General features: G+C 55.1%; 1 protein-coding gene across 2 annotated transcripts in view; it reads left to right on the top strand.

Annotated features, from left to right (window-relative positions):
• LOC111143536 (syndecan 3) overlaps window positions 1-4,634 on the top strand; it is a 36,944-nt gene extending 32,310 nt beyond the window's left edge. For both annotated transcript variants that reach the window (XM_022497360.1, XM_022497358.1), the window contains exon 5: window positions 629-4,634. In XM_022497360.1, the coding sequence (XP_022353068.1) occupies window positions 629-795 (167 nt within the window). In that variant the 3' untranslated portion in view covers window positions 796-4,634. The remainder of the gene's footprint in view (window positions 1-628) is intronic.
• Window positions 4,635-25,791: the final 21,157 nt, after the last annotated feature.

Genomic DNA, 25,791 nt, shown 5'->3' with positions numbered 1-25,791 from the left:
TCTGACCTTGATGCTTTCTTCCCTGGGCTGTGCTGGTTGACCCTTCTGGGCCTTGGCCCTTGAGCCCTGATCTCTGACCCCATCCTATGGCTTGACCTGCCCCCAGCCTTGACTCCCCAAGGACCTGCCTTGGCTGTGTCTACAGTCTCTGGACTCGTGTTCCAGACTCTGCTCCCTGCTCAGGAGCCGCGTGGCCCTGGGTGGGTCTTCCAGCTCTCCAGCCTCCCTTGTCCTCATCCATAGAAGGGAGGGGGGAGTGTCATTCTGCTCTTCACCGGTTCTCATTGCACATCTGCTCCTAAGTTAACTTTTTATTACTTTTTTTTTAAAGTAAGCTCTGGGCCCTTCCATAGTTGGGATGTATCATAGTTCAGCTGCCACAGTTTTTTGCTTTCCTAACGTCTATAAAATGTGGGCACGTCCACGACTGGTGGCATCTCAGACTCTCTTGGAGCGTGTGTGGGGGTTTTGAGTGTGCGGCAGGTGCCTGGAAGGGAGCCAGGCCCGAGCAAGGGGCTGTGAGGCCCGGCCCCCAGCCTCAGATTCAAGGCTCTGGGCCGCCCTCCTCAGGCCCGAAGCTCCACCCACCCTGTCTTCAGCCCTTGACCTCTGCCTTCTTCCTCCACAGCTGTGATTGTAGGTGGGGTGGTGGGCGCCCTGTTCGCTGCCTTCCTGGTCACCTTACTCATCTACCGCATGAAGAAGAAGGACGAGGGAAGCTACACCCTGGAGGAGCCCAAGCAGGCGAGTGTCACGTACCAGAAGCCCGACAAGCAGGAGGAGTTCTACGCCTAGCGGAGCCACAGTGACTCCCGCAGCTCAGCAGCGCCCCTCTGCCTAGCCCCCGGCCCGGCCCCACCAGCCCTGGCCCAGGACTGGGCCTGGAAGGGAGCCCGGCCCCAGTTCATCTCTGCCCGCCCTCCTGAGGTCTGCCTAGACTGCCAGCTTCACAGAGACCTCGCCCAAGGGGCAGGGGGCAGTGCCATCGGCCCTTGACTGTGCCCTTACGAGCTCATCTCTCGTTTCCCCCTCCCCCATCGGCCTGCAGCGGGACCTCGTGTCAGACGGACAGGAGGAAGGAGGCTGCGGATTGGCTGCCGGCAGGAGGGGCGGGGCTTGACAGGGGCTCGAGCCCCACCCCGGCCCCACGGGGCTGGCCCACGTCTCCTGGAGCCTGACAGGCGCTCGGGCGGGTTTCCAGAACGAGCACTGGGCCGGATCAGCCCTTGAAATCACTGAGAAGCGGCAGCCTCTTGCCACTGTCCCAGGGCCCCTCTCTGCCAGGGAGAGAGGGTACCTGTTGCCACCAGCCTGTTCTGTCCTGGCCTCTCTGGGGCTGTGGGGTCCTTCTCCCCTCACCCCTGCCCTGTATGCCCATACCACAGGCCTCCCCTTCATCCCCATCTGCCCCCGAGGAACGGACTTCCTGAGAGCACCCTGGGGGCCCCTGGCAAGGACAGGCGGGGCTGCTCAGACTGCCCTCTTGCCAGTGGGCTCCGCCCAGACACCATCTCCTGCTCTGTCACATCATGTCACACACAGAAGCACGCAGTGACCGAAGCCTACGCAGTCCTGCTGCTCGGTGCAGACCTGTCACAGACACGCACGTTCTTCCAAAGACGCTGACTCTCCCGTGTCTCTCACAGTCCCCCGGGGCTTATGACGATGGGAGTCACCAGATGCCATCGCCTGATGGTGACCGTGCGGCCTGCCCCTCTCCCCAACATACACTGTGGCACCACGCGTGTTGTCTCCAGCTTTCAGGTTCCCTGGAGAGGGTGGAGGCGAGCTGGAGCAGTCAGCCCATATTGGGTCCCCTGAGTTGCCCTGTCACACTCAGTGCTTTACCACGACACCAACGCCAGCCACATTGCCCGCGACCCTGACCCGTCAGAAACAACCCCATGTGGATGCCCAGGCTCGCCCCGCACAGCCCCACGCTCGCACCCTGGAATAAAGGGTGGCACGGAGGGTATGTGGCCACAAGCCCCCCGGGGCCCTGCACACCTGGGAAACTCGCTCCCCTCCCCGCTATTGCTCGCCAGGGGGTTAGTCCAGGGCCAGCACTCCTGCTCGCCAGGAGCCTTGCTGAGGAGGGCAGGCTGGTTCTTGGAATGTGGTCCCAGGCTGCGGAGGGAGCTGGGGTCTCCTAGGACCACAAGCCCTGGGCGGGGAGGGGCGTGTGGCCTGGCTCCTGGTCTCCTCATGTCCCCCTTCTGCTCTGAGCTAGGGGCTGACTCTGCCTCCCAGGACACAAGTCCCCAAAGTGCCTGCGAGGGTGGGCCCTGCTGCCCAGGGCCTCCTGCACCCTCTCCCCCACCCACCGGCCTCTCCAGTCCCATCGCGCGGTCCCTCCCTGGTGCCCTCCCCGTGCACACTGATCCCCTCATTGGCCAGACCACCTGCTGGTTCTCCTGGTTGTGGCTGCACGAGCCGCACCAGCAGGGAGCAGTCCATCCAGACTCACAGCCCCAGGCCGGGGTGCTGCAGGCCTCAGCCTGCCTCCCCCTTCTTTGTTACCCTTATGGGGGTGGGGGGCTGCCTCTGTAGATATTTTAAATGTGGGGCCACACATCTTCTTTGAGGAGGCTGTGCTTGGTTGGGGGCTCACCAAGCCACGGGGTGGGATCTGAGTTGTGGTTGGCTGGCGCTCACCACCCCCCAACCCATCACCTTCAGCCCGGATTAAAGGCAGGAACCCAGCTTTTATTTCTGTTCCCTTTTCAGGACTCCCTGGCAGCAGATTTATGCAGGGGAGGGGGAGGGGTGCCTGAGGTGGTAAGGGAGAGCTTCCAGGGAACTTCAACCCCTGTCTTTTGCTACCATCCTACTTCCAGGTCAGGGCTCTGTCTTTTAGAGCCAGTGTCACCCTGGGTAGGGCCTGGAAGCTTGTGAGGAAGCCAGCCTTTGAAGGCGGCAGGAGTGAGGGGAGGCACCCTGGGCCCATGATTTGTTAAGGTGAGGTGACCTGGCCTCTGTTGTCCCCAGAGCAGAACGGCTGGGGGGAGGGCGAGACCAACACCCTGGGCTCCCTCTACCCTGCTCCCGGGTGGGTGGCTACTGTCTTGGGGCTGGCAGCTCTGGTGACGAGGCCTGGGCAGGCCAAGGCTGAGAAGCCAGGGAGCGTGGAGGAGAGAGGACACGAGCCCAGGGATGGTGGGCCCAGGGTTGGAGACCCTGATGCGGGCCGGGGCCCATAATCGGGTAGGGCCGGGCAAGGATGGGTGAGCTGGGATGGGCTCGGAGTGGCCTGCGTGGGTCTAGCCGGGCCCCAGCAGGCCTCACTCCCCACATCCTGTGGGCTGGCTTCTAATTTGGGGCTTTGCCTCCTAGCTCTGGCCTCTTCTCTCAGTCCTTTGCACTTGAGAGAAGGGGCTGAGGGCCTTGTTCGTGGAGCCCTGGACCCACGACAAAGGCCCAGGCATTATCCTCATGAAACTGAACATATTCTGACTGGTCCAAATGCACTCCAGCTGGCCCAGCCCGGGCAGGGCTGGCCAAGAGAGAGGTCGGTTCAGAGGATGAGCTGGAGCTCTCCTCGGTGCAATGTGGGGGCCGGGGCTCAACCCAGCCTGGGCGCAAGGGGGACGTGTCTGGTCAACCTGAGTGTGCTTGGGAGAGGGAGTCCTGCGGGAGCCCTGGCATCTCCTAGAAGTGGGGCAAATTCCCAAGGGGAGGGAGCTGGTGTGGCTTGAGCCTGGGCCTCAGCTGCCAGGGAGGGCACCTGGGGCCTCCAGAAGTGGGGTTTGGGCTCTCCCAGGCTCTGCTTCCCTAGGAGGCCAGAGGGGGGTGCGTCTCCTGGAAGGTTTGTCCCCTTGAGCCCTGCAGGTGGCTGCGTGGTAACCAGGGCTGGATGAGACAGACCTGTGGACAGTGGCATGGGGTGCTCAGGCCAGATCCCCCCCGACAAGGGTTGGCAAAGCCATCTGTCCAGGCCTCCAGGCTGGGGCCTGGGGCATGGGATGCAGACCCGGCTGGGCCTCTCAGGTGGGGCAGGAGTGGCCACCTCTTCCTCGGCTCTCCTGAGTTTCTCCTGACAGCCAGCAGCCTGGACTTGCTTCCTCAGGCCTCCTGCCTGTAAATAGAAGCCCACCAACTGTACAGATTTACAGAGACGCCAAGACCGGGCCCCGGGGTTGCCAGCTCAGGGCCCATGGTTACAGCCTCCCCCAGGCGCCTGCCCGGCAGCTCAGTGCACCCGGCCCCGGCGTGGCAAATACATGTAAATATATTTTGTAGGCAGTGTGGCTCCAGAGAGCCCCCCCGAAGACAGTGTCCCTCCTGTGCGCCCTTTCTCCTATACAGAAACCCCCGAGAACCCAGCGGGAGTTTGTCCTTCCCTCCCCCAGGACTTCCCCACCCTTTCTCTCCCCCATAACCTGTTTATTAACCATAACTGTCCTGAGTTCATGGCCAAATCTCTAAGGAGAAGCGGAGGGAAAAGACTGGAAAAAGAGACCCAGGTGCCTGACCCGCCGTGGGTGCTCACCTGGCCCAGCCTTGTGAAGGAGCTGTTTGGGGTTTTTTGTTTCTGGGGTTTTTTGTTTGTTTGTTTGTTTGTGTTTTTTTGTTTTTGTTTTTTAACACTTCCCGTGCTGTGCCCATTTATAAGAGGAAATAAAATTAAGCTGAAACGATGCAGTGTCGTCAGTGTGAGATAAACATGGACGCTTTGTTGGGGGTGGGGGACAGCCCGTGCCCTCCCCGCCACCTACCCAGGCCGAGCTACCTTCGCCTTCAGGGGGAATTGAGAACCAAGCAAGGGAGATTGCCCAGCAACTCCTCACGGGAACCATTATGGTCAAAGCTGCTGTTGGTTGAGTGTTCGGGAAACCACAGAGCTGACTGTGGTAAGGCCGGATGGGGGCTGTGGTTGGGTGGGGGCTACGCTGTGGTGCTGCTGGGGGCCTGTGGTTCACCCCCAGGGGAAGAACTGGTTTCAGGCCACAAAGAAACAATCTTGGGACCTTGGTCCCAAGGACTAAGGAATCAGACGGAACAAGCCTGGGTGGCTCTGGGGTCGGTAGGCCCGGCTTTAAGTTCAAGTGACATTTCCTAGCTCTGATGCCGGAGAAGCTGCTTGTGAGCTCTCTGAGCCTCAACTGTCTCACCTGCAAAGCAGGATAACAATGGCCATCCCCTAAATGGACTGGGGTAAGGGTTACGTGAGGAAGAGCACGGCACAGAGCCAGCACAGAGCCGGAACGGAGCAGAACGTCAGCACAGGACTAGTTAGTTCCCTGACCTGGAACCACAGACTGACCCCTGGGCTTACAGGTTCGTAGAGCTGGGAGGGCCATGTGCTGGCCCCTGCCTTCAGACCTCTGTGACAGATGGTTTGCTGTCTACCAGGGACTAGTGGGTCACTCTACCTGTTGAGAAGTCTTTTGTTTTTAGCCCAAACTCACCTCACCAGTGTTGCCTTTCTCTGGTTCTGCCCTCTGACCATGGCGTGGCCCGGGGTTAGAGTGTCATGGTTGTGAACTTCCCTCCTCCAAGGGAAACCACTCCATGGTCCACAGATGTCCTATAGAAAGTTATTCCTATCAAAACGTGATGCCCACCCAGGTCTGGGCAGTTCTGGGGTGCCACTCCAACCCATTCCTTTCTCCCTCCCTCACTAAAGTTTCTTGAGGCCTCCTCTGTGCCAGGCCCTGCACTTGGAACTGGGGGACAAGATGTCATCAGGACAGACCCTGCCCACTGCCCTCAGAGCATGTATAGTCTACTGGGGAGAGAGGAAATATCCAATGTCTTGGGACCAAGTCACGGGTGGGGGTGTCTTTTCTCCTCAGCCAACACCTCCAACCCCCACGTGCCCATTCATTTCACGGCTACAGTTCTGGCTGGGTCCCAAGGCCTGTGTCCTCGCTGTGGGACCTCAGACAGTGGATCCCCCGATAGCCTCGGACCACATAGCTATAATGGGGTGAAGGGGGAGCCTGGATGGCTCAGTCAGTTGGACATCTGCCTTCAACTTGGGTCATGATCCTGGGGTCCTGGGATCGAGTCTCACATCGGGCTCCCTGCTCAGCAGGGAGTCTGCTCCCTCTCTCTCTGCCCCTCCCCCTCCATGCTCTCTCTCTCTCTTGAATAAATATACAAAATCTTTAAAAAAGTATGGGGGGTGGGGCACCTGGGAGGCTCAGTGGGTTAAAGCCTCTGCCTTCGGCTCAGGTCATGATCCCAGGGTCCTGGGATCGAGCCCCACATCGGGCTCTCTGCTCAGCAGGGAGCCTGCTTCCCCCTCTTTCTCTGCCTGCCTCTCTGCCTACTTGTGATCTCCGTCTGTCAAATAAATAAATAAAATCTTAAAAAAAAACAAAAATCTGTCATTAAAAAAAAAAAAAAGTATGGGGGTGTGAAGCGACCAGCCCTGTGCTACCTTGAACTTTTATCAGATCTGGCCCCAGCTGGAAGCCTGCTGGGATGTGAGGGGTAGGTTGGCCACCATTAAAGGCCAGGCTCTGGACACAGCCCCTCATCCAGGAGGATTTTGGAAGGCGATTCCGCCGTCTAGTGAATCCCTACAGCCTAGAGCTGTCTCCCTCCAGCAGGACCCCACTTCACCCTCCCGGTGGAACTCCCGCGGGGCCGGCCCGTGCCCCTCTGTTGGAAGCGTGGGAAGAGAACGCTCCTGAAGTCCGGAGGACCCGGCTGTGTGCTCTTGGGCCTGCTGCTTGGCCTCTCGGAGCCTGTGTTCTCACGGACAAGTGTGGGCAGCAAGGCGGGTATATGGAAACTTGTGGGAGTGACATGGGATTGTACTGAAAGCAGCTAGTGTCCTAGGGACTTTCGGCCCCCTCTGCACCTTCCAGATTTGCAGGCAGACCTGTAATCCCAGCCCTGCTGCAGGCCAGCTGAGTGGCCTTGGGTGGATGTCCCACTTGGCGCTCAGTCTCCTCACCTGGGAAATGGGGACAATAGTGGCACCTGCCCCATACGGGTGGTGCTTAGAATCCGCGTAGCCAGGAGCGGGTGCTGTGCCCCGTGGGCCCTTATCATTCCTGTTCTGGTCACTATTCTTGTTACGACGGTGGGCAGGGCCCAGCGTGCTGCCTACTGAATGAGGGAAGGACGCCGACCCTGCATAGAAATCCATACGTCAGTATCCGCTCTGGTGTGAACTTGGACTCCAGCCCCTGGGCCCATGGGGGCCGAGCTAGGTGCCTGGGAATCGTACGCAGAGGACGTGCAGATGGGCATGTGCTGGGATGTGGTGCCTTTCTCAGTGGGGTGGGGGGCATGGCTCAGGGATGGGCAATGAGCAGAGGGGGCAGGGGGAAGAATAGCGGATTGTTTCCCTCAGCCCCAGAGGTCACAGCCGCCTGCCCAGGCTGCCGGAGGAACAGAGCACACTCAGCTTCCCAGGCCACCCACCCTGACTCTGCTGGCCTGCAGGTGGGCTGCGGGCAGACAGAGGGGCCAGGCTGGCCGCCGCCAGAGCTGAGAGCCTGCTAGCCTTCTTTGCACTCAGGGAGGACGAAGGCTGGGCCTGACACAGGTTGGGGGGATCGTTGTCAGTGTTCTTAGCCATGATTGTGCATACTACACTTTTTTTTAAAATTTTATTTTATTTTATTATTTTTTAAAAGATTTTATTTATTTATTTATTTGACAGAGAGAGAGAGATAGAGACAGAGAGAGACACAGCGAGAGAGGGAACACAGGCCAGGAGAGAGGGAGAAACAGGCTTCCCACCAAGCAGGGAGCCTGCCACGGGGCTTGATCCCAGGACCCTGGAATCATGATCTGAGTCAAAGGCAGACGCCCAACAACTGAGCCACCCACACGCCCCAACACTTTTTTTTTTTAAGCGTCTTTATCCTTCTGCAGACTGAAGTATTTGCACATAAAGCGATAGGATGTTTGTGATGGGCTCACAGCCAGTGCAGGGGGGAGGGCGCAGGTGGGAGAGACAGGGCATTTAGGTTACTAACTGGAGAAGCTGGATTATGGGCACAAGGGGACTCCTTGTATTATCTTATCTACTTGAAGTTTAAATTTTAAATTCTTCATAATAAAATGTTAAAAAGGGGGGTGCCTGGGTGGCTCAGTGGGTTAAGCCGCTGCCTTCAGCTCAGGTCATGATGTCAGGGTCCTGGGATTGAGTACTGCATCGGGCTCTCTGCTCAGCGGGGAGCCTGCTTCCCTCTCTCTCTCTCTCTGCCTGCCTATCTGCCTACTTGTGATCTCTCTCTCTGTCAAATAAATAAATAAAATCTTTTAAAAAAAGATGTTAAGAAGGAAAGAAAGAAAGAAAGAAAAATAAATAAATAAATAAATAAATAAATAAATAGATCACGGGGAGCAAGAGGACTTACCGGGGTTCACACCACCAAGGGCAAAGCTGGGTCTTCTGACTCGAGCCTTGGCCTCTGTCTGCCCTCCCTGCCGTCCCTGCCGTGGGGACTGTGGGCTCCCACAGTGCCACATGCCCCTTGCTGCGTGTGGCCGACTTCTAGGAGGCCACCCTGTCCATGCGTGTCATCCCCTCCCCTGTTGGGAACACTGACACCCCTGAGCGACTCTGGAGACAGAATTCACGTGCAGTTAGGAGGGCTGACGTGGCAGGGCCACCCTCCTCCAGAGAGAGGGACAGACATGGCCCTTCCCCTGTGGACGGCATGTCTCAGCTTTCTGGGGAATTCTCAGCCTTGCTCACTGGTCACGTGGGTCCCGGGAGGTGGGCTGGCTGGGCATTCATTCTCCCACTTTGAAGAACATTGGATCTGGTCATTTCCTTCCGTTTGCAAGGCTCTGGCCTTGTCTAGACCTTTATCATGTCTTGCTGGGAATCTGGACCCTTACCACCCGAGCAGGCTGCGAGGAAAGAACACAGACTCGGCACAAACAGACATGGGTTATGCCCAGCCTCAGCCAGTCCTCCCGGCCGTCCCCGGGAAGCCACTGTGCTCCCACCCCGCACCCAACTTTGGCTTCTTCCTCTGTAGAATGGGCACAGTGGGACCACTAAAGGGGTGTGTTGGGATCCAAAGGGCAGGCAGATCCAAGTGCCCACCACAGTGCATGACACACAGCAGGTGCACAACAGTGACAGCGCTGGTCCTCCTAGTCATAGTGTCCCCAGGACACATGGACAGCACTCCGCAAGTGTCCGGCCTGCCCTGAGTGCTTTTGAATATGTGTGAAATTCAGAACAGCACCTGGCACGTGATATAGACCATATAGGTATTTATTGAAATAGAATAATTTTTCACATAGTAGCTTATTTTATGCTGTGGACAGAATGGTCTCCCCCACAAATCCAAATCTGGGAGCTCTACCCGCCAGGAGGACTGGATTTAGAGACACGGCTTCTAAGGAAGCAACAGAAGTTAGATGAGGTCTCCAGCGCGGACCCCTGGGACACTAAATGGACAGGATCGGTGTCTTTACCTCTAAGAGACATCCGAGTGTCAGAGCCCTTTCTCTGCATAAGCGCGGAGGAAGGCCATGTGAGGACACAGCAAACCAGGAAGAGGGCTCCTGATCTCAGACTTCCGGCCCCCAGGACTGTGAAAAAACAAATGTCTCTTGTTTAGCCGGTAAACCCGGTCTGTGGGATCTAGTTATGGCAGCCAAAGCCGACTAATACATTTAATCTTTACCGAAACCCTGATAGATCGTAGATACTCTTATTACTCTCGTGTTTACAGATGAGGAGACTGAGGCTTTTGGATTCCAATAAAGCTGGGGACACAGGTCATGAAATTGTCCAGTCAACCTTGACTCTCCCTCGCCCCTTCTCCTGGCAGACTCCTGTGTGTCCTTCAAAGCCCTGTTCTGACCACACCTCCCTGGGATTGTTGGGCTCAGTAAGAGGAGGCCGGGAAAATGCTTGGACCTGGAAGAGTGGGGGATGGAGAGAAGGGAGGGCCTGAGGGAGACCGTCAGGCGTATGAGGTCAGGAGCAGGAGAGCTGAGGAAGAGACAGCAGCTTGAGGGTTGGCTGTCGGGAAGGGCGTGAATAGAAAAGATCTTGGTCCTTCTACCCACCGCAGGTGGCTCTGTCTCACGGCTCAGTTTCCAGCTTTTCTTGAGGTCAACTGTGTGGGGCCAAGTCAGGAAACAGAGCAGGGGCACACTGTTCCGGTTTGAATCCTGGCTCCTTTACTTACTGGCTGAGTAATAAATGAAGTTCTTGACTCTCGTGTGTCTCAGTTTCTTTGTGCGGATAAAATGGGGATAGTTACAGAACGCATCTCACAGAAGGGGCCTGAGGTTGAATTAAGTTGATACGTGGTGCATAGAAAATACTTATTGGTAAATGCTAGTGGATATTAGCCGACAACGTTGTCTGGGGTTACTCCTTGTCACGGTGATCTCTCCTTTCTCTGAGCACCAATGGGCTTGCCTATAAACCACACAATTTATCACAACAGTGTGATAAAAGCAATGAACCTGGGGCACTGGGGTGGCTCAGTTGGTTGAGAGTCTGGCTCTTGGTTTCAGCTCAGGTCATGATCTCAGGATCCTGGGATGGAAACCCCCTCGGGCTGTGTGCTCAGCGCAGAGTCTACTTGGGATTCTCTCCCTCTCCTTCTCCCTCTGCCCCTCCCCCCACCTCTCTCTAAATAAAACCAAACCAAATTAAAAAACCCAATGAAACTTTATTGGACATTTTCTATTGGCCAGACTTTTGGCCTGTTCTGTATAGTGTTCTGTTTAGCTGTCGTAAAAACCCCATGAGATAGATAGATAGATGCCCATTTTACAGATGAGAAAATTGAGACCTCTTTAAAATATGTCTAAAATCACAGCTCTGGGGCGCCTGGGTGGCTCAGATGATTAAGCCTCTGCCTTCGGCTCAGGTCATGATCTCAGGGTCTTGGGATTGAGCCCTATGTCGGGCTCCTTGCTTAGTGGGGAGTCTGCTTCTCCCTCTCCATCTCCCCTCTGCTCGTGCTCTCTCTCTCTCTCTCAGATGACAAATTAAATCTTAAAAAATAATAAAATACAATCACAGAGCTAATACAGGGTGGAATGAAGATTTGAACCTGGGCCATCTGACCTCGAGCCCATGTGATTCATTCTCATCTGTCATTCACAATATTGGGAGATGCCTCCTGTGTGCTGGCTACTGTGCTGGGTACCAGGGATGTGGAATTAAAAGACACACAGTCCTGGCCCTCAGGGAACTCCCAGGCTGAGGCAAGGAAGGTAGACGTGGAATCAGATACCTGAGAATATTCCTGATGTGGAAGGAACAGGGCTAAGCCTCCCGTCTGCGTTAGATCCATTAGAGGCTGTTTTCTTTAACCATACTCCAACAGTTACCGGGTGTATGGTCTGTATAAAAATTAATGCTCTCTCTTCCCAAAGACAAGGCAGGCAGGTTTCTACAGTGAAAGTGATGTAAAAAGCGCAGCTTTGACATTATTTTTAGGCTTCCAAGGAAATCTGAAGTTGTCAAATATGAGTACTGCTGGAGCCGTGGTTGATCAGCTGGAGTTCTTAGCTCCTGCGCCCTGGCAACCACCGCTCCTTTCCTACCCGGCCCGGAAGAACCCAGCTAGCTCCTGTGCGACACGAGGGCCACATGGAACAGCAGAGTTCAATGATGCCTGGTGACAGGGATATGGACAAAGCCTCTGGGAGTACAGAGGTGGGAACAGTGAATTTGGGAGCTTCCAGGAGGAGAAAATATTTGGGTTTTGAAGGCTGTATAGGAGTTCCCGGGGAAAAGAAGAAGGGAAACAGTCCTTAAATGAGGGGGAAAGTGTGCAGAAAGCACCCCAGGATGTTTGGGCACAGGCAGAAGGCAATTGAGGCTGGAGTGTAGTGTTCACAGGGGTGGTGAGGGCTTAGCTTATAAGCAAAGGTGGCCCGAGGCGGGGCCGGGGGGGGTGTTGCTTGGGAACTTTTTAGGGAGTGATATGGACAGATTTACGGGTTTTGTAAACACGGTTTGGCAGCTTGCCCCGAGGTAGGTGGGAAATTGGTGGTGAGACAATCAAGTCCCCAACTAGACCATAAGTTCCTTGGGGACCAATGACAGTCAATGTCTTTCCTTCTGGTATTTTCCATAACGCCTAGCAGGGGTGGGGCATGAGGGAGGTGTTCAGCCAATGTTTGCTGTATGAAATCCATGCATGTCCCAGGCCATGTGTGCACACGTGGATTTTAACAGCACCCAGAGTCTGCTTCGGCACCAACCACAACCCCCACCCCGTGCTGTCCATGGTACTAACCCACACTTTAAGTTTGCCAAGCCCTGTGGGCTCCCTGGTGGCAGCTTTGTGTGTGCATGTGCATGCTTGTGTGTGTTTGTGTGTGTGCATGTGGGATGAAGCACGGGAGGGGACCCTCAACACCTGTTTCCTGGCATCAAGGCAAGGTCCCAGCTGCTCTAGCTTTAGGAGGGCTTCTCCAGGGGCCTGTGTAGTCTGGGAAGTGGATCCTCACTTCATCTGGCCAAGGCTCAGTGCATGGATCTGAGGCAGGAAATGAAGACAGACGGAAAGCTCAGGACCAGAGTTGGGAATGAGTTTGAATGCTATGCTGGAGAGTCAAGATCTATAGAAAGAGAGTGACCAGGTCACGTTTGTGGTCCAGAAAGATTGCTCTCGTGGTAGCATGGAAGAGAGCCTGGAGAGGAAAGGCATCTCTGGAATGTCTGGGTCACGTAGTAGCACTCAGTGCCAGGCAGAATGAGGTAGGTGAGAGAGAACGTCAGTGAGGGTTAGAGTAGGCAGGCAGATATCCTGCAGGAGGTGGGGCCTGAGCTGGCCCTGGCAGCATTCATAGAAGGAGGAGAGCGGGAACGGAGCAGGAGGAAAGAGGGGGATGCCGGGCAGGGGACCATAGGAGCACATGCAGAGAGGTCAGAACAGCTAAGAAAGAGGGGAGTGGCACCTGCCTTTCTGTTCTCTCTTCTCCCCACCTTCTCACTGGGTGGGGGGGAGGGAGGGGGCTGGCTCTGGGACAGAACTCAGCTGCATTTCTGGGTGTCTCTGGCTGATGGCGGGGGCAGGCTGGGTGCAACTGCGAAAGGTCCTTCCATTGTGTGTGAGGCTGGGCCAGGGCGGTGGAGGCTGGTCCATGGAGCCCTTTGTGTGCAAGTCACCGACCCAGCGCTCTGGCGGCCTCCGCAGTCCTCGCTGGCTCTGGACTCGGGGCTGTGCCATAGAGACAGGCTGTTCTTCCTCGGCTGGCTCCGATGTCATAGCTGAGGGAGGGGGCGAGGCAAGGGAGTGGACTCTGGCGGTCTTCAAGGCTGGCTGAGGGCTGACAAATTGCTTCTTGCCCTTGAGGCTCAAAGAATCATCAATTCAGGAAATCCCTTAACTCTGTGATCTGCAGACCAATGGCTGAAACCTTCCGGCTCCTGAATATCCCAGAAAAATGGAATCGTTTTAGGATGTGGCTCTTTCATAATAGACCCTGTGGGAATCATAGAATCCTATAGAATAGCAGAATCTGAAAACCATAGACTGCTCATATCTTCTTCAAGGCTGAGATGAGGATAAGGTGAAACCTTACATGGAAGCACATAGAACATGCTGGAATGTGGTAAATGGCTTCTGAGCGTCAGCGGTTGCCTGCCCCAGAGAGGGGAGGTGATGTGACTTGCCCAGGGACACGTGGCTGGGACTGGTGACATTGGATCACCATGGCCTGGAGGAATCCCGGGTGGGCTGAGGCACTGTGATGCAGACTCCACCAGCAGCCGGGTCATGGGCTTCCGAGTCTGAATCCAGGTCCCTGAGTAGGAGGCTCACTGGTGGGGCCAGGGTGGGAGGCAGGGAGGAGGGTGCCCAGGACTCCAGGCTTTCGAGCTAGCCCGGGTTCTCCGTGTCAGTCCCTGGGTGTCTCATCTCTTTGGATCCCAGTTTCTCCCTCTTGAAAAGAGGAACAGCATTGGCCTCCCTGCCTCCATCTCAGGGGAGGGGTAAGGCAGACTCTGAAATCAGACGGCCCCTGGGTCCTGGCTGTGTGTTCCCAGGCAGATGACATCACTTCTCTGAGCCCATTTCCTCATTAGCGCAACGGAGGGGAATAAGGACCCAGAATTGCCATGAGGACAGAGTGAGTTCATGTCCTTTGAGAGGGCAGCATGTGGAGACTCCCTGCATTCAGGACCCAGCTCTGCTGCTCAATGGGTGGGTGATTCGGCCAAATCCGAGAACCTCCAGGTGCCTCGGTTTCCTCAGCGCAAGGTGGACTTGGCAGGATCACTTACTTAGATTAAACAGGCTAATGCAAGTGGAGCATTTCGACCAACGGCCGGCATGTGGGAGGTGCTTGGTAAGTACCTACGCTCCCCATTGCAGTGTAGATGCTGTCTGTGACTGTGAGCGTGCCTGAGCGTGTGGACCCTGCCATGTGTGCGAGTATGCACACCCCCCAGTGTGTATGTGTGTGTGTGCCCATGTGCCTAAGTGTGTATCCCCCTGAGTGTGTGCCTGAGTGTGAGTGTGCACCTCTGGTGCGTGTGACAGTGTGTGCAGGTGCATGTGTGTGCGTGTGCGGGAGTGTGCGTGAGGATGCTTATTAAAAGCAGAGCCTGCGGCCCAGAGCTGAGCGGTGTGCCTGGAGTCGCTGGTTCTCCTGGCGGCCTCCCCGGGGACAGAGCGTAATGAGTGTTTACGGAGCCCCTGCCAGGCAGAGATGAGAGGCTCAGAGGAGCTCTGCGCCAGGCAGTGGCTGGGAGCCCAGTGTTATTATATTAACGAGCATCGGGGTGATGATTACCATTAACGAGATTATTCACCAGGAGGCCTCCCCCGCACCAGGTCGTGGCTCCAGCAGGGAAGCAGGCAGGCTTCTTGGGCCCGTCCCTCCCGCCTCTGTCTTGGGGGGTGATGGGAGGAGGGCTCCCTGGTGCCAGGCATGGCGCTGAGCCCACGACATCCCTGTCTCACTGCATCACTGGGAGCCCCTGAGGTTCGATGCTGGTGTCCCACTTTACAGATGCGAAAACGGAGGCTCCGTGAGGGGGCCTGGGGTGCCCCTTTGTATTCTCTGTGGATGCTTGGATGGGCAAGCCTGGGGGCGCTGCGTGTGGATGAACCCTTTAGTCTTCGCCAGACCCCGTGAGAAATACACTGTTGTTATCCCTCCTGCAGTGGGGAAACCGAGGCACAGAGTCCTCAAAGTGACTTGCCGACCATGTCATAACATCTTCTGCCTCCAGGGGCCCCTCTCCTCCCGGGCAGTCAAGACAAAGGTGTGGCTCCCAAACCTTTTATTTTTCTTCTTGTAGCAGACCCAGCCCAGGGTCCTGGGATTGGGGGCAGTTTTCTCCTTGTCCCTCATTGCCACAGGCCCTTCAGGCAGGCTTACTCCTGTGCACGGGCTCTTAGAGCCACCTTTCACTCAGAGCTGAGGCTGACAACCCCTTGTGCCACAAACATGATCCCGACCCTCCTGGGGACCAACACATCGACCGGTTTAGACAAAGTGCTAGGGGTCGGGTTCCCTCACTGGCTGGCCCTGGCTGGCTACTATGTGTCGAGTGCTGTGTCATGTGCTGTGCCAGTACCTGGGGACACAATGAGAGAGGGACAGGGACTGCCTCCTGCAGCACACAGTCTCGACAGTCTTGGGGACAAAGGAGCGCCCCGCAGATGGGCAGGGCACTCCTGAGGGCAGGACTGGGGCTGGGGGTGGGGGAGGGCAGGCCCACCATTATTCAGTCAGTAGGCATGGAGACCCTTAATTCAGGCCAGGGTGGTGGTGATCAGGGAAGGCTTCTCGGAACTGGAGGAAGGAAAGTGGAGTTGGGCACTGGTGCTCAGCACACATAAAGGTGTGACTCCCCGGATGGAGGCTGGCTGTGGAAGGCTCTGGATGCCAGGCTGTGGCAGGGACTGGGACTGCCCCCTAATACCCATGCTCCTTTCCTCCCACAGTAATGATATGTGGCTGCTTGGAAGATGGACTACATTTCCCAGCCTCCCTTGCATCTGGGGGCAGGTGACCAATGTGGCCAATAGGATATGAGCAAAGGGATGGTCAGTTTCAGGATTGTTCCCCAAAAGGGTAGTGGTGTGCCCTCTCCTCTATGTAGCTTTCCCCCTATTATGTGGGCTGGAAGGTGCACTCGGTGCCATCCTGGGACGTGTGAATGGAGGCAAGAGCCCAGGAATGATGAAGCAACAAGACAGAAGGAACCTGAGTTCCTGAGGCCAAGGAGCACCAGCCCCTGGGTGGGGTGTGTGTGAATCCCTATCTGACGGCCGAATAAACTCTCTGGTTTAGGCTACTGCTATTCGGTGTCTCTGCCTTGAAGGCTAAACCCATGTCCTAGCTGATGGGCAGGCTAATGGCTCTTTCCCCGAGGGCAGAGGCAGTGAGCGGAGTTCTGTTGGATGGGGAGTGACGATGTCAGATCTGCGTTTTTGGAAGGTCTTTTTGTTTGTTTGTTTTGTTTTTATTTATTTGACAGACAGATCACAAGCAGGCAGAGAGAGACAGGAGGAGGAGGCAGGCTCCCTGCTGAGCAGAGAGTCCGATGCGGGACTCAATCCCAGGACCCTGAGATCATGACCTGAGCCGAAGGCAGAGGCTTCAACCACTGAGCCACTCAGGTGCCCCCATTTTTGGAAGGTTTGGCTGCAGAGTACAAGGTGGGTTGGAGGGGAGAGAGACGGGAGGCTGGATGATCAGAGAGGGGGTTGATGCCTCAGAAGAGGGCAGAGTTGGGGCATCTGGGGGACTCAGTCAGTTAAGTGTCCGACTCTTGATCTCAGCTCAGGCCTTGATCTCGAGGTCGTGAGTTCAAGCCCTGAGTTGGGCTCCCTGCTGGGCATGCCCATCTGTGATCAATCACTGGTTGGAGGAGGGGGTGCTACGATGGCCGGGCCTGGGTCTCTTGTCCAGTCTAGGGCAAGGGGCTGGGGGCTTGGGATTGTGCCCCCCACATGGAGTAAAGGAGAGGAAACTCCCTTTAGGAAGAAAAGTGTTTTTCTGTTACTTGGAGGCAAGGGGCACAATTCCTGGGTGGACAGTATAGCCCCAGACAGGGAGGGGAGAGGAGACTTCTGGGAGGAGGCAGGGCAATGACTGGTGGTGGGGAGGGTGGTTAGGGGAGGCCTAGTGGGGGCAGAGGCTGACAGATGCTTGAGGTTTGATCTTTCTGTGCCTCTCCTCCTGCAGTGAGCATACCCCAAAATGGACCTCCAATCCCCTCTTCTACTCTGGACTCCTGGCATCCTAGTTAATTATTAGGAAAGAACACATCACACTGATTCCTGTGAGAGCGGATGGACTAAGAGGGGCCAGGCTACTCTCTAAAGCACACCCTGTCCCTTCCTCTGGGAAGTCCTCTCAGACCTCACCTCAATCTGCAGAGCTGGTGTTTCTCTCTTCTGGGCCCTATGCTCTCTGTCCCTGCCCGGCTCACCGTGTGCTCCAGGGAGGGACCCACACATCAGTGTACCCCTCAGTTATGGGCCTTTTGAAGGCCCATGTCCGTCTTCTCTGAGTTAGTTCCCCTCCCTCAGGCTTTGATTCTGCCAGTTCTTGTGCGTCTGTGTGTGTCTTTTATGTGTCCTCGTGTGAAGATATGTTTGTGTGTCTCTGTGTATGCATGTGCACCTATGTGCATATAAGACTGTGGGTGCGTCGTGTGTCTGTGTAGGGGTTTTGTGTGTCTGCCTCAGTGTTACTGTGCATATGGGAGGGTCTGGGCCACTATTCCCCTCTGGGGCCTAGGAACTTTGAGATACACACACACAATTACATATGGACAGAGCCACGCAGAGGTTCAGCTACACACAAACATAGACACACACATACACACACACACACACACAGAGGTCTGTCTGGAGGCCTCCGGTAACCCTGCCCAGGGCTGGCTCTGCATGGGGCTACCCTCTGGCAGGAAGGCTGCGAGCCATTGCCCCGGGGCAGGCTGGCTGGAGTGGATCCCGGGGCTTCCTGTCCTGGGTGGGAATGTTTCCTTACACCCCAGCGTGATTGAGAGCCAGCCCCACCCCGCAACTTCCATTTCCAGTCCTGTGGCAGCACCTCTGATGGCAGGACAGCAGGTGGCTGTGTGGGTCACTAGTTCTGGAAAACACCAAGGGCACAGGGTCTTGGCAGAGGGCAGTTCAGCCGGCAGTCTTGCGCAGCACACACTGCAGGTGCCAAGCCTCCCATCGGAGCGCCTTCGAACCGCGGAGAGAGATGTCTGTGGTTGTGTGTGCAGGTGAAGGCCCTATGGCAGGTGCTGTGGGGTACACCTGGGCACGGGGAAGGTGAAGGGGATGGCCTGGCATTGACGGGTGGATCCTGACAGCCCTGTAGCAGGTGTGTTCACTCGGCATCCCTGGTTCTCAGCACAGGGCCTGGCATGCAGTACATGCCCGATAAACGTATGTGGAACCAGTTTATGAAGGAGGCTCTTGCTTGCTCTACCTTACAGCCATGGAACTTGAGGTCAGAGGAGCAGTTTGCTCATGGTCACCCAGCAACCACATGGCAGAAGTAGGATTTGAACCTGGGAACGCTCAGAGTATCCAGCCCAGCTTGTCCCACTGTCCATCCGGGTTTACTCAAAGTGACCTAAGAACACTGTGAGCTCCTTGCTTGGGAGGCACATCTTTCCTACTTATTCTAAGTCTCAGTTTGTCCATCTGTGTAATGGGTTTGATGATAGGGTGTCAGGTACGAAGTCATAAAATCAGTTCATAAGAAAGGTAACTTCCTTTTTTGAAACTGACCCCATTTTACCGAGTGTGCCAGGAAAGTAATCAGCTGGGTTGGGGGGATGATTTGGGGGAAGGGGAGAAAGGGCAGGCCTAGTGGCAGACACTCTGGGTTGTCGATACCCCACACCAGCTCTGTTGAGATGCCCTCGTGCCTGCCAGGCCTTTGAAGTCAGCCCTCAGATGTCCCAGCTATGCTGCCCCTTGTTCCCCTCCCAAGCTGTCGGGTTCCTGTGCTCTCTCAGCCCCTCCCGGTGCACAGGAATTGTTTTGGACCTGGGTATGTGTCCCCGTCTTGCTTCAGCACTTAGCAAGTTTCTTAGCAAGTCTTAGAAAGGTCGGTTTCTGGTCTATGAAATGAGGTTAACGGCACCTGCCTCATATGGTTGCTTGTCAGAATAAGCAAACCCATCTGTATGGAAGGTTTAGAACAGCACCTGGTGGGCACCTGGGTGGCTCAGTGGGTTAAAGCCTCTGCCTTCGGCTCAGGTCATGATCCCAATCCTGGGATAGAGCCCCACAATGGGTTCTCTGCTCAGCAGGGAGCCTGCTTCCTTTACTCTCTCTCTCTCTGCCTGCCTCTCTGCCTACTTGTGATCTCTGTCAAATAAATAAAAAAATAAATAAACCCCCCACCCAAAACAGCACCTGGCGCATCAAAACTGCTCAATAGATGTTCTATCCTGTTCTGGAAGCTTGGCTCAGGCCGTTGGCGGGGAGGGGGGGGCGTGGTGCGGGCAGGACTCCCCTGTCTTACAGCTTTGTCTCAGGTCACCTCCCTCCCTGGCCCCTCCTCCTGAGAGTCACGTCCTAGGTCATTGGGTGCCTGGAAAGTCAAACTCCAGGCTTTTTCAGTTTCCTGGGGTTGGGGGTGGGGGGCTGAAGTACAGTCTGGAGTCAAGGGGCCTGAATGTTTTCAGAAGACTCAGGTCCCAGTTCCTGCTTTAGTTCTCACCAGCCTTGTGACTGTGGGCAAATGACTTTACCTCCCTGTGCCGCAGTTTCTCATCTGGAAAATGGGCACAAGACTCCCAGGGCTGGGGCCAGGGGAGTTGGACACAAAGGGCCATTGTTGCTGGCATTTCCCTCAAGTACACGGCCGACCGGGGAGATGACGCAGGAAGGTTGCCCCAGCGACAGTTTTGGACACAGCGGTCCTCAAATCCCTCTGGGAAACAGGAAGTTTGGACTGCCCAGATCACCGCCCTGGCCACAGGAAACCAGCTGACCCCTTCCTTTCCCCCCTCCCCACCTCCCCCCATGCCCAGGAAGGGATTTGCTGTCCTGTCAACAATTCAGACCGGCTTCTGAGAGCAACTCTCAGAGCCCCCCACACCCAAGATAGCTTCCGGCCCCTCATTTCGTAAGATGAGCTGCTGAGGCTCAGAGAGGGGAAGGGACCTGCCCCGGGTCACACAGCACCCAGGGGTAGGCAGAAGGAGAACTCTTGGAAGCTCCGCAGCAGCAGCGGCCGCGTTAATCATGAGTATCGGTCTCTGGCTTTCTGTCAGACTCATCACCTTGCGCAGGACAGCACGTCTGATCCTCACAACACTGTGGGGTAAACACCACGACTGTCCCTATTTTCCATACAAAGAAACTGAGGGACAGAGTTGTCAAATGTCCAGATCACACAGCCAGTAGTAGCAGAGGCAGGATTTCTACCCAGGCAACCAGAATTGGAGAAGGTCGTCTGGCCCAATTCTGTTTTTGAAATGGGGATACTGAGGCCCAGAGTGGGGAAGGGGCGTGCCTTAGGGTGCAGGTGCTCATGGCAGACTGGGACTGGCTGGCCCAGTGACTTGCCCCCCATCCTCTTCTTCATCTTTACTCATGGGACACAGGCTTTCTTCATGGTGGCAGTGTGCCCAGATTAAAAAACCCAAACTATTTTTCTCATTCTCCCTGGTGTATTGGGATGCTGTGTGACCCCTTCTGGCCCCTGAAATATAAGCAGATTCACTGGGCGAGGCTTCCAGAAGAGTCTTTATTTTTGTTTATTTATTTTTTAAGATTTCAATTTTAAGTAATCTCTACACCCAGCATGGGGCTTGAACTCACAACCCGGAAATCCAGAGTCTCACGCTCCACTGGGGACCCAGCCAGGCGCCCCTCCAGGAGAGTCTTTAAAGGAAGGTCATCCAACTGGTATGGGCTTTTAGCTCTTTACCAGTCCCTTTCTTCCCACCTGGAACCACAGACAGGATGCTGGAGCATGAGCAGCCATCTTGTGTTCCTGAGGCTCTGGCCTTCCTGGTGGATAATGACAAGAACAGCCTTCTGTGATTTAAGCCCCGGGCCAAAGTTGATCTTTTAAATTCTGTTACTTGCAGCTAAGTGTCGTCCTGACCTGTGTCTAGATTCTCTGAGTAGAAATATCCAGTCCAGTGATTCTTGAAGTTTGTGATGGCCTCTGTGCAGCATCTGTGCTTAGGAAACCTGCAAAAGCATTGTGAGACAGAGAGACTGGAGGGACCTCGTGGAGAAAAGCCCTTTTCCTTTGCTTCTTTTCCTGCTTGTGTTCTTGCTGGGACCTGCACCCCCACCTTACACCCCGTCTTACTGTATGTCCTCCTTGTTAAGGCCAAGGAGTTAATGACTTCTCTGGGTCTACCGGCATGAGAGACATAACATATGGAGACACGAACGTTCTCCAAGACCGCGGACTCCAAACACCAAGACCCCTGGCTTCAGGGAGTGAGTGACTTGGGAAGGACACCTAGACCCTGTCCTTATTCTGACCAGTTCCTGGATGCCTGGGAGGACGTGTGCATCAGGTCACAATTGCCAGTAAAACCCCCCAGACAAGCAAAGATGGGACTGCCTCCTTTTCTTTCTGAGCCTCCCAGATGCTTAGTCCATCTCTGTCTGCCTTCTTTATATCTTCACGAAGCTCTGCTTTTACCTCCTGCTGTCTCACATTTGGTTTCCATCCTGTGTGAAGCCAAGGACCTTGGCTGGTCTTGTGTGAACAGGGTCTCCAGACCCAGCCTGACTGTGTCACTTGAATATATATATATAAAATACACATATGTATATATATATCTATCTCACACTTACCTACACAACTCTATATGTGTGTGTGCATGTTCATGCATATTTATACATACATAACCCTCGATTTTCCAGGCACTATGGGAGGAGAACCCCATCTCCTTTCTTGAAAGAGAGCAGCTGTTTTTCCATTGCTAAAAATGGTGCTAAAAGTCACCCTTTCATCCGATTCTATTTAAAGGTGGGGAAACTGAGACTCAATAAGAATATGGTTGGGGACCGCGGGAGTGGGGATGAAGAGGCCCTACAGTGTCTTGCACCTTGTGCGGAGGTAGGGCGGACAGGGAGGGAGGACCCCGCTGCAGGCGCAAGCATCCCCCGAGGTCCGGCGCAGGCAGGAAGAGTGTGGCCCAGACAGAGGGATGCACCAGGTCTGGACAGGGTCGAAAGACTGGGCATCCATGTGGTTACAATGCCCTGTGGGAGGATGAGTCCTGGTCAATGTGTTCTGGACACTCGCCTTGGGGGGTGTGTGTGTGTGTGTGGAATGCCCTGGTGGGCGAGGCAGGCATGGTCCCTGCCTCAGAGGGCTGAAAAGGGCTCCGACATTGTGGCCCAAGAGAGGAAAGTCCCCGGCACCCCTTCCCTAACAGAGACATTGGCGGAAAGAGCCTCTACCTGGCCACGGCCTTGCAGTGTGGGGGAAGCTCTTCCCAGGGCTCTTTTCGCTCTACACCCAGGGAATCTGGTGTAACAGGAATGATACCGTTTTTGAATGTACCCGTGTGTTTCTTAACTGCTTTCATGTGACTCTCTTCCTTTTCAGCCAGAGGCGTCCAGGGTTTTAGGAATGGGATTGAGGATCAGGAGCACAAAAGGGGAGAATTGATGTTCACTTTTGACTGAATAGGATCCTGCCGTTCTTAGCCAGATAATAGTCTTGAAAGCCAGGCTTTGTGGAGAGAGGGGAAGGCTTTGTAAGTCCCCAAAGTCCTCTTTGCATATCAAGAGCCCAGCCTGGCTGTCTGGGAGATCACAGGAGGAGTGCGGGGAGGATGAAGGAGAGGAAGAGGGAAATTCTCCCCAGACAGGCAGAGGACAGGGAGGCTCTGCCACCACAGGAGGGGCAAGGCAGGGGCTCTGGGCGAGGAGGGACCTGGGTGAGGACATGGCCTGGGGCCCAGGGAGACCCCTGGGGCTCAGGGGCCCTCCAGCTTCTGGTGTGGATGAGACCACGGATCCGAGAAATCCTACATAGGGTCCTAGGACATTGGGGCTGATGATCCACTTTGCCACTTACCAGCGTGGGGAAGGAGGTGGGATGCGGGCGTGGGAACAGGACACCGGCAGGAGGGGTATCTGACCTAGGACAGGGCTGGGTCCCACATCTGAGTGGGTCACGAGGAAGTCCAGAATTCCAGCATACCTCTAGGATCAAGAGACCAGCAGAGAGGCACACCTTGTGACCAGGGACAATGGAGAGCTCCCTGGGCCACCACCACAATGAAGGAGGGCTCAGGCCCAGGTCCGCAGACTATTTCCATCACCAGCAGCACCAGTGTGGATCAGGTCAGCGCCAAGAGAAGCAGAAAGAGGTGCTATGAATGGGTGCCAGCATGGACCAAGTGGGCAACACATAGACGGAGATCTCAGCCCATTGTTTCCAGGAAGCCTGGTCAGTTTTTCCCACCAACCTCTACTGTGGCTGCCATATTGCCAGAAGAAGTGGGATGGGGGTAAATCTTGAAACATTGAGCATTCACCCCAAGGCAACTGAGTTCACCCCAGAAAGACCATATTCAACTGGAGGGGGACAGACTCATATTTAATTGGTAATGGATTTGCCAACTGAGAGCCCTCCCCCCCGCCCACCCTTTCTCTAGCATCAGCAGGATGGGTGTTTGAGCACGAGATGAGATCCTTAGTGAGAGCTATAAGAAAACTGCATTTACTTTTCCTCTGTGCATCTGAAAAGTAGTGTACAATCTTGGGCTGCTGATCCCAAGAGAAGGGGCTGTCCATCTTTCCATTTGTCCTTCCCTCCCTTCAGTTAGGTTTTGCTTTGCCCGTTATGTAGATGGAAGTTGGTGGTGGGGGTAGGGGGCACACAGGTGATACCAGCTCTTAGGAATCATTGCCACATGTGGTGTCTTGTTTGATAGTGTTAAGGAAGATCATCCCTATTTGGGGCAAATGAAGCTCAGAGAGGTTAAGCAAATTGTCCAAGGTCATGGAGCAAACTGGTAACAGAGCTGGGACTTGAACTTGAGTCTTTAGATTCCTAAAGTCATGTGCTTCCCCCTTGCACAGGTGCTGCAGAGAGCACCAGAACCATGTGATTGATGAGGGTGATTGTAAGGTCATGATCTACTTGGGGACCCTCCCGGCATGTGACAGGAGACATCCATGGTGATTAGCTGAGGGCTGCATGGGAGCTGCCTGCTGGCTTCTAGGCATGTCACGGTGGTGGTTTCCAAGCCATCACTCTTCCTGCAGTGCACGAGGAGCACCCAGATGTAAAGCCTCAAATACGCCTGGCAAGATGATGTACAAGAAAGAATCATGCATCTTGCTCCAATTAAGATGTTGGAAGAGAAGAGAGTCTAATTGTCTCACAATTACCTTTATTTATCAAACTCAGAATGAAATGTGATTATGAAGTATCTCAGGAGAGGAGTGTGGAGTTGGGGATGGTCCAGGCTCTGCCTGGCATCCCAGCCTCTGCCAGAGGGAAGGCCAACCACGTGAGCACTTGGGCAGGAAGGATGAAGCCATCCATGCACATGAGCAGGGTGAGTGCTGGTTCCTGTTCTACCGCTGGCTTGCAGGGGACTTTGAGGTGTCACCTCCCCCAGCATCTGGGACAGACCTCCAGCAGATTCTCCATCAATCTTGGTTGAATCAGATAAGGAAATTGAGGCTCGTGGGGGTTCAGTAACTTGCCCAAGGACACATAGTAATTCTCAGAGCCACAATTCAGTGTATTTAACTGAGTTGAGGTCAAGTGCTTTGAAGAATGCACAGGACCAAGGATAAGCTGAAGTCATCGGTGTATCATTGCATGGTCACACACCCACAATAGACAGAGGACTACTTGGATGCATTGGAATAAATGTTCAGAGATAAGAGAATGAATGAACTGATTACATGCCAGACATCGTTTTACACATCAGTGGAGCAGATGTCCATGAGACATCATCTCTAATTTCAAGAAACGCTCAGTCTCGTGGGGAGACAGAGCTGGCAAGATAGTGTGATATATGCAGTAAATGCAGAAATTCAGGGTCCTGTGTGTGGTTTGGCCAGGGTGGGGACCAGGAAGGCTTTCCTGGAGTGTTTAACATTTCGGGTAAATCTTCTTCCTAGAAGGACAAGGTGAGGTGGGATAGATAAGCCAGGCAGAAAAGCCCGAGCAAAGGCATGGGAGTGAGAAGCTTGGCTTTTCTGGGATGACCTGTGTGTGCCCAGGTGAGCACCAGAAGCTGCAAGATGGGAGGCTGTGACCCTCGGCTGGCCCCACGTCAGCCTGCCGAGCCAGCTGTCCACTGTCAGCTCTGAACTTGCAAGCTCCTGAGGCTCCCGGCCGCCGCCACACCCTGCCAGCTCCCGTGGCACGAGAGAGGAGGAAGCAATCTGAGCTTGCTCGGTTTCCTGTGGTCCTTCCGTTATGCCTGCGCTGGCTCACGGAGCAATGCCTCAAGACAGTGTTGCACAGCAGGACGGATGGCAGGCCATGGGCTGCTCTTCTGACCTGAGACTCCTTAGTAGCCCCGCGTTGGCTGCTGCCGGACCACAGCCCATGCATGCCCAGCCATGGCCGAGCTGGCAAGAACCCAGGAGGGCTTGGCATTTGTTGAGGAATTACTAGGGGCTATTCACCGTGCTGAGCGTTTCATACACAATCTCCTCGCTCGTTCCTCGTTACACCCTTGAGGTGGCGCTGTTAGCCCCATTTTGTAGATGAGAAGGCTGATGCTCAGGTGGGCTGGGATGCCGGGCCAGCCTTTGGACCTGATTGTCTGAGTCCACTGTGCCAGGCTGTCTTCCAAACTCACCTGAACTTCTTAACAGACCAAACATCTCTCTGGCAGGGTAGGGCCCTGCCTCAAAGGGTCAGATGGGCTCAAGCCCTTCCATTCAG

The sequence above is a fragment of the Enhydra lutris genome, unplaced genomic scaffold, assembly GCF_002288905.1.
Source record: "Enhydra lutris kenyoni isolate GAN:26980312 unplaced genomic scaffold, ASM228890v2 scaffoldscaffold9, whole genome shotgun sequence".
Lineage (NCBI taxonomy): Eukaryota > Metazoa > Chordata > Mammalia > Carnivora > Mustelidae > Enhydra > Enhydra lutris.
The sequence above is the reverse complement of the archived record's forward strand: the minus strand, read 5'-3'. Positions and strand labels throughout refer to the sequence as shown.